Raw genomic sequence first — 9083 nt, forward strand, 5'->3', positions numbered from 1 at the left:
TTTCCTTAACCTACGCTTCACCTCCCCGTAGAGGAGTCACGCAACTTAATTTTGTTATATAGAATAACTTTTCGATTTGCTTCTAGAAGATATCGATCGGTTTACAATTTGCTTTTGTTGGCAATAGCCGATTCGCGATTTCTTTTCGTATCCATTTTATTATTCCATAATTCGCACCAACGATCGAATATCGCGCTATTTTCACTCGTATTAATCGAGATCTACCTGTGCATCTCCAAAACAGAGGTCCAACGACGATTACACGTATCACACGCCCAGAAGAAAAAGAAAAGAACGTTGACTTTGATACCACACCCCCTACCAAGGTCACAGAAATCGGAAAACCGTGTTATATTGCTAAGAATTAGCATCGTTTCCGCTGTATCAGAGGAATTTACGAAAATATGCTTGATCGAAATTGCACGTTACTATAACTATGATAACGTGCACGGTGAGGTCGTAATTTATCAGTTAACTCGGTTGTATTTGTAAAACGGGGAGGTAGAATAGCTGGCCGGTACAATGTCTTCGAATATCGCATGATCATCCTTCGAGGAGCGTGTAAATTTCTTTTGTGGTTATCGCTGTCGTCACGTGTCTTTATTCAACGCGAAGATGCTGGCCAATCAATCACTAGGAAGTTAAATGCGATTCGCCAACGATATTCGAGTTTCTCTTATTTGTTTCGCTTTTCTCCGCGCTGCTAATTACCCAGAGGTGGAGGATGACTCGCGTTTCATCCTATCTCGCCGCACATACGGGTCAATATAACGGTGGTAACTTCCATAAATGATGCAGCTACCCGAATATGCTTCTTAACGTCTCTTTTAGAGTACCTCGCGCGTGAAGCTATACAGGGTGGCAAGGAAAAAGGAATAACGATCTTGGGAAACTCGCAGTGTTTGTCAGGACGAGTAAAAGATTGTACTAAATACGATTAATTGTACTATTGGGTTGGCAAGAAAGTAATTTCGGTTTGCATCGGTAAATAATGTTATGCTTGTTTAGTTATTCTTTTGTCAATGTTAGAATTTTTTTCTTTTCAGATGTGGTAGTCGTTACCTTTAGGTTGCTATTTCGTGAAATTCCGTGTAATTTCGTTTACAACTGTCAGTTCACGGTCAGTCTTAACATGGAGTGCAAAAATAAGCATTTTCGACACATTTTACTTTTTTATTTTCATAAAGGCAAGAATGCGGCTGAGGCTCGCAAAGAGATACGAGAAGTTTATGGTGTCGATTGTTTAACAGAACGCACGTGTCAGAATTAGTTTAAAAAATTTCGTTCTGAAGATTTTTCACTGAAAGATACCCACAACGTTCTGGTCGACCTTCTGAGATTTACGCACTTGGTTAAGTTTTCTGCAGATAAGGACCAGAAATTCTATGAGCGCGGGATCATGAAGTTACCAGAAAGATGGCAAAAGGTCATCGAATAGAATGAAAGATATTTGACCGATTAAAGTTCATTTACTGTATAGAAAAAGTTGAGTTTTATTTCACACTAAAAAACCGAAAGTACTTTCTTGCCAACGCAATAAATTGTACTGCAATTGTACTAGATACAAGTAATTGTAATAAATACTTAGTTTTTACGATACTAGGTCTTACGATTAACTCTTTGTTAAGCGACAAACGTAATTTTTTTAATTTTTTATTTCAGTCAACATACGCTACTATCAATACTGTCAATCTCCCGTGACTGTCACGGTCCGAACGGAAAGTTGAATGCCAGTCACCGATGATTGACATGGCGCCTAACGTGTTAATAGAGTAACAAAAGTGTCAGATAATGAGATGATGGGTAATAGAACAATCACTTTCCTCATATTAAATTTAATTTCTTCACTTATGAAGGAAGTTTGTCGCATGAACGGACGAATGAACAAAGCATAGTCTGTGTTATTTGTTTCCTTTGTTTATTTATTAATTGTTCACCATACGTTGTGGATAGAAGATAAAAATGATAATTACAACGTTAATCAATTAATAACGAATCCTCTATATTCTTTTAATACAACTAGTATCATTAGCAATATAAAAATTAAAAATTTTGTTTATCAATGAACGGTGAATTTTTAAATTTTGGTTTCCCTTCGATCTTTCATTTAATTCTGCAGTATTCTTACGTAAAAAGCATGCATCAGGAAATTGATGGGTCTTTATCTCTTTGTCGAACAATCTATTGGAATAGGATATCGTCTACGTTTTACTTATTGGATTCATTAATTCCACCTTTTTCCACTGGTACCGAAAGCCTGAGAATCTGCATCTTCGAGTGTCCATGACTGTCTATTTCTCGATGCCAAGAATTCTTGCCAATTTTCCTGAACTTTCTCCACTTTCGCGCTCTCTAATTATTTTATTTTTTCTTCCAGTATTTACAATTAGAACTGCACCTTTTTATCTAATTGCTATCGCGACAACGTACACTGCTAATTTAATTCTTATGAAATTTTTATTAAATTAGAATTTGTTTAAAATAATACAGGGAAGTACATGCGAATTGTATCTAAATATTGCTATGACATACCGTTTGGATAAAAGAACGTTTAGATGATAGAATGTTCAGATATTGGGGTATTTTGATAATGGGAATTCTTCTATAATAATTTATAATTTATAATAATAATAATAATCAATATATAATCTATAATAATATAATAATCTATAATCTATAATAATAAAATTGATTTTATGTGAAAAGAATAATTGTAACCTAAATAAATGTGTATTTATTAGATATTCTTCTTCCTTCTTAGTGAGTACTATACACTTACTGAGAGAAATTAAAAACAAAGCAATAATCTGCGAATTTTTGTATATCTAAATATTTCTATAAAATATTGTTTGGATAAAAGAACGTTTAGATAATAGAATGTTTAGATATTAGGCTATTTGGATAATGAGAATTCTTCTATAATAATAAAATTGATTTTATGTGAAAAGGATAATTGTGACCTAAATTAATGTGTATTTATTAGATATTTTTTTTCATTTTTAGTGAGTATTATACACTTACTGAGTGAAATTAAAAATAATTAAATTAGATATTAGGGTTAGAAGAGAAATCTAGATATTAGATATTAGGGTATTTTGATAATGAGGATTCTTCTATAATAATAAAATTGATTTTATCTGAAAAGGATAATTGTGACCTAAATTAATGTGTATTTATTAGTATTCCTTTTCTTTCTTAGTGAGTACTATACACTTACTAAAAGAAATTAAAAATAAAGCAGTAATCTGCGAATTTGTGTATATTCCTTATCTTCTGAGATGCATAGATAAAAATTAAAAATAGACTTTCTACAAAATATTCGAAGTTACAAAAATTCGATGTTATGAAAATATCATATTTTTGTTTGATTTTTAATACTAGAGCTACGTGTATAACTATAAAAACTATAGTATGTGTCTAATTCTGATATGCATAAACAATGATACTTCATATAATATAATAAAAATTAATAAGCACAGATGATCATGCTCCTATCTTAACCCTTTGCACTCAAGAGGCGCCTCTCAGTCTCCATTTAATCAGATTCTAAATATCGATGTTAATTAATATATCAAATTTAACCCTTTGCACTCGACGATTTTTTGGTTAGAGAAGAGTAGAAATTCAAAGATTCTGTATTAAAAAACTGACGATACTTTTTTCAGCAGTAAATAAAGAATTTTATAATAATAGAATTGTAGAATTATTTGATTTCGATACCTTACACACCGACACATTACATTAAATTTGATATATTAATTAATATCGATCTTCCAAATTTTATGAAATGGTGACTGAGGCTCACCTCTCGAGTGCAAAGGGTTAAAATTACTCAACAATTCGTGGAATATTGAAATAAAATTAAATTGTTAATTTTAATTTGCGTACCACTTCTTATTTACCGTTTTAAAAATATCCTCGACTTTACGACAGAAAGTCCTCGAATTACTATTTTTCTGTAACGAAAAACTCGCCGAGTGCATAGGGTTAATAAAATTCAACGTTAATTACGTTTAAAGCATCAAAATATTTTTACTAATGTCAAAAACAGAAAATCATGACCCATTATTAATTATTTTGATAAATTTGTGTTAATTTTAATATTAATTTTAATATGTGTATGTATTCCAGAAGATAAAGATAAAGAATTTATAAAAATTCGCAAATCTTTGTTCCTTAATTTTTGAAACGAGTATAAATTTTTAGTCATTGACCTTTCGTTTTCACCACCTTATATGCAACTCATGCATCATCACACAGGATAATTAACCCTTTGCATCTGAAAAGTGAGTTGCCTAAAATAAGATGATATAACCAATAAAACGATTGGAACCAATTATTTTAGTCGAATGATATTTGACCTAAAATCTAATTAGAATCTTTGACAAATTGTGTGCTTACGTTGTTTTGTTCTGTACAATTGCCACTAATCTGCACTTAGAGGAGACATTCAAGCGGTTTGCTAGATTTACGATGTCTCCTGGGAGAAAATAAGCAAGTGCAAGGGGTTAAGTACATCGTGCATACATTCGTTGGATAATTCATCAGATCTGGCTTTTTCTTTTTGTTTCAGGCCGTGAGTAACAATTTAGAGCCGGAGAATCGGTGAGTAGATTCGCACGATTATTTCTCATTCGATTAGTTTGTGTTTATCGTTCTCTCAGTTTATTTTAACGTTTTTACGTTTCTTACGTATTAGACACTTTAGATTATTTGATAAGCTTCTGCATTTTGTGAACAAATATTAATTAACTTCATCAGTTTATTCCTCGACTTGAAGATTTAAAGTTGTCAAATTTTAAGGCTTTTATCTATGACAGTGCATGTATTCATTGGTATATTCAACAAATATTTTCAATCTGTTATTCAAGGGTTCTGTTTATCTTTGTAATAAGGACTTTAAACAAAATTTGTAAATTCTTAGTAAAAATTGTTTTAAGAATTCTTACAAATGCATATAGTTTATTAACATTTTTAGTTATTTTCGTATCAAAATTATAATTTTTATACAAGTTATAAAAATTCAATATTAATTGTAATAAGTGATAGAGAAAATGATATTTCTGAATTTTTTAATTTTTACTTTCCTTTTCGTGCTCTGAGTAACAGTGTTTCTCAACTTGTGTGTCATGATTCAATATGAAATCATACAATCTTGAATGGATTGTGAAATAAAAATAATAGGTCTTATATTTTGTACATAATTCAATTTCTAAACACTACTTATAGTAAAATGATATTAAAATAATTTTTACAGATGTTGCACTTTCAATTATATAATTCATAAATTTAACAAATGTATCTTAATTAATTCTACATTCAATATTATATTCATAATTTTTTGAATTGTTAATTTCATTTTCTAATTGTTCGATAAACTTTAAATATTATTACATATATTTACATATTACATATTACATATTTACATTTTACTATATTATTCTTTCTGGCTTACGAAGATTTCGCACTGTCACATTTTCTTGTTACATGTAAAAATATACGAGTACATATATACATACATGGTATTATTATCTCATTTTTAAACCTAACTGTTTAAGAAATTTGAAGATAAAAACTTAATAAACTAACATTCTATACTATAAATAATTATCTTAAATTTATAAACTATATCTGAAAAGGCACAAAACAAAATTACACTTCATTTTCTTTGGTTTCTATCACCTTTCTTTTCTTTCTCTCATTTCCTAATACACATTTTCAACCACTACTCTCTTCCTCAAAATGTCCTTAATACATTTATTATTTAGTTATTTCTCGTACATCGACATATTCGAGAAATTATCGAGAAAAAATTCCCGCAAAAATTCTGATCGTTAATAAAAATTGTACAATTTTCATATACATATATACACGTATTTATGAGAGCAAAGTTGGATAAAATCGAGTTCGTACAGTCCCCTTCCCACCATACTTCGCTCACGATATAAATCTGTCGAAACACGCGAGGTGTGCCTTAATGGCTTTTAAATCGATTAGTGTTCCAATAAATTTCGGTTTTTTAACAACATCAAAGTCCGAGCCAGGCTAGTTGTTTATTTATGAGAAACACTTGTCCGAGACAAGGGGGGCCCGTGCTATCGTCCCAAGGGAGCACCTGGTACGAGCCTTTGGAGAATTTGATATATCGAAAGGGATGGTGGAACTATTTGGGCCGACACCCCCGCTTAATTCCGGCCCTTTTCCTCGGGACCCCAGATTCTTTGTTCCCCTAATATATCACCGCGTCCACCAGATCGCGCCCTTGAGAAAGAGCCTCTCGTAACAGAGGGCGTCGCGACAGGCCGATTGTTTTGTGTTCTCTCTGTCTCACTCTGTCTCTCTCTCTCTCCCGTCTGCCCGAATGAAGTCGTCTCCCTACGACGCGAGCAGTGTATTCTCCACGACTGCAGGACCAATAGAAGTTCAAGGTTTAATACTCACGCGATGCTTTTCTTTTGCGATATTGTTGCAGATTTACAACGACAGTACTGTTACAAGCGTTTCCGCAAGTCAAGTATATCATCGATTTGACAAACACAGATCGCTACTACGATGAGAAGGTAAGGGAAATGTATTTGTAGGATTAAGATTTCGCCCGTTTTGCGCTGGTTAAAGGCATTTCCATGTGTGTCTGTCTTAAGTAAATCGAGAAACGTTGTTTCATGTCACGTTTGGGGCAAATAGGAAAATTAAAAATATTTGTATTATCAAGAAATGTTCGTCGTCCTACGTGAATGAAAATCGTAATCAAATTATTTATAGAATTATTTTATGAAAATTAGTGGACGAAGATTTTATATGTTTATCTTGTATTTTTGTCATAGATTATATTGTAGACTCATCCAGTTATATAATGGGAATAATTATAGACTTAACGAAAAGGATAGTAGAAATATTTATGGGCCGATATTTGGACCGAAATATTTTTAGAAATATTTATGAATATTAAGAAATTATATATTATATTGTAAATAACATAACTAATAGTTGTATGTGATAAATATTAACTAAAACATTGCGTTTTGGGAATTTTTTATTTGGTCAATTAGTAATTGTTTTGTAATAGAAAGTTTTTTGAAATCAAAAGTTTAATTTTGAAAGTAAAAGGATTACAAAATCGATGTATTTATTATGAATACATAACGTTTACAATACATGAATGTCTGCATAGTGGCGCTAGTGTAATATAAAAGGTTAAATTTCTAATTACTGATGTTCATTTTGTAATAGAAAGTTTTTTGAAATCAAAAGTTTAATTTTGAAAGTAGAAGGTTTACAAAGTCTATGTATTTATTAATTATCTATTTTCTCAACTTTATTAGTAGAAATGGAATGAAATAATGAATTACAGATTATGAATATCTGCATAATGGCGCTAGTGTAATATAAAAGGTTAAGTTTCTAACTACTGATGTTCATTTTACTCGTTTCATGTTAATAATTTTATAATGTCGGTTATATATTTAATTTTAATATTAATAACATTAATAGTATCAATATTTAAATTTAATATGGATATTGAATGTTAATAATTTTAAGGAAATATCCTTTCTCATCAGTAACGACTGTTTGTATAATTTTAACAAATTCGAAGGTACTAATATACCAATAGTAAAATAATTTTCTGTGTATCTAGAACTTAAGGTTTCGTTTTTTAAGACTTTATTATTATTTCTTTAGTTTACTATAATTACCTAAAACCCAGAATTTTGTTAAGATTATTTACCATATTATTTACTATTATTATTGAAAATCCACAATTTGATTTATTTGGATGACACATTCACGTTCAAGCACAGAAAAGAATTTTAAAAACCAACTCCATATTTCATTGACCAGTAATAATACACCAGATACACTAGAATTATCACTATATATAATACACTAGAGATTTTCTTTCAACAACAACATCTACAAGAATGCCACGTCACTCATATTGATTCGTGCATTTTTACCGTTTAGTAATCGAAACCGAGAGACCTTTTTCTTCCTCTTCGCAAGCCGTCCCTAGCTGCATTCTTTGATCGAGCAGATATTGCAGAGCGTGGCTCCTTTACACGGCCTCTGCTTATCTTTGTTTATCTGTCGTCTCTCTCTCTCCCTCTGCCTCGTTCGTTCGCACGCCTGCGCGTCCCTTTTTTGCTTCGCTCCCTTGTTCCTTTCACGAGAGCCTAATATTACGTCTGTGTCAGTTCGGACTTTATTTGGTATTTAAAATTAGTCGAGTGCGCCCAACTAATTTGTAAGGAGGACCAAAAGGGACGACGAGGGCTAATGAACTTATTATTAGATTTTTGGAATAGCTGACTGCCGGCGACTCGATCGCTGAACTTCCACGTCTGCCCGCCAGAGGCGCGCACGTAGTGCGAGTGTATGTATGCGTTTTCTAGGTCAGTCCTGTCACAACCTGAGACCGATCAATTATATTAATAAGTTCTAGAGTCGAGACTGTACTCGGTCGTTTCGTGTCTTTTTTTTTTTTTTTCCTTTTTCTTCTTTTCGTCGTTCACGGACAATCGTTTGCGATGCGAGGAGGAGGAGGACTGTGCTAGAAAATATTTTAGAAATGCTACGACGCTTTTGAGCATCAATAGTGCCGCACGGTATCGGTAATTAACACGGGGATCCTCTGGTGTCTCACGCGTCTAATTAGAGCGCATTATACGTAATAGTATCCCCTTAGTGGAACCCTTAATTTTTGACCTGTGAATGGTGTCGTTGGGAAGGGAAAGGTTCATTCACTAGAGGGATCAAATAGGGACTAGGGGTGATTATTCCTAAAGATTTTATCAACTTCTTAATATCTGAGGAATTTTTTTTCCCTTTTTGGAGATACTGGAATTTACGAGTCAATTTACGGATGTTTTTGATTTATGACTCGTTTTTGTATTTTGTATATCTAGTAAGTTTCTTTAGTATTAAAATGTACAGTTTGTTATATATTTTATACAATATTATTGTTATTAATTTATTATAAATACAGATATAATAATAATAATGATATATTTCCTAAAATATTAAGCACCATAGTTATTTTGTTATTAGATATGGAAATTGGATATTATAAATATTAGATTTATAAT

At 31.7% G+C, this 9083-nt stretch overlaps 1 protein-coding gene across 1 annotated transcript in view; it reads left to right on the forward strand.

The window, feature by feature from the left end:
* Nucleotides 1-9083, forward strand: part of LOC108547751 (probable tyrosine-protein phosphatase F54C8.4) — a 75260-nt gene that overhangs the window by 62294 nt on the left and 3883 nt on the right. Inside the window, exons 3-4 of the mRNA XM_017900403.1 lie at nt 4574-4605; nt 6473-6560. Of these exons, the coding sequence (XP_017755892.1) occupies nt 4574-4605; nt 6473-6560 (120 nt within the window). The remainder of the gene's footprint in view (nt 1-4573; nt 4606-6472; nt 6561-9083) is intronic.

This window comes from Eufriesea mexicana, unplaced genomic scaffold (genome assembly GCF_001483705.2).
Source record: "Eufriesea mexicana isolate 0111107269 unplaced genomic scaffold, ASM148370v2 scaffold1178, whole genome shotgun sequence".
Lineage (NCBI taxonomy): Eukaryota > Metazoa > Arthropoda > Insecta > Hymenoptera > Apidae > Eufriesea > Eufriesea mexicana.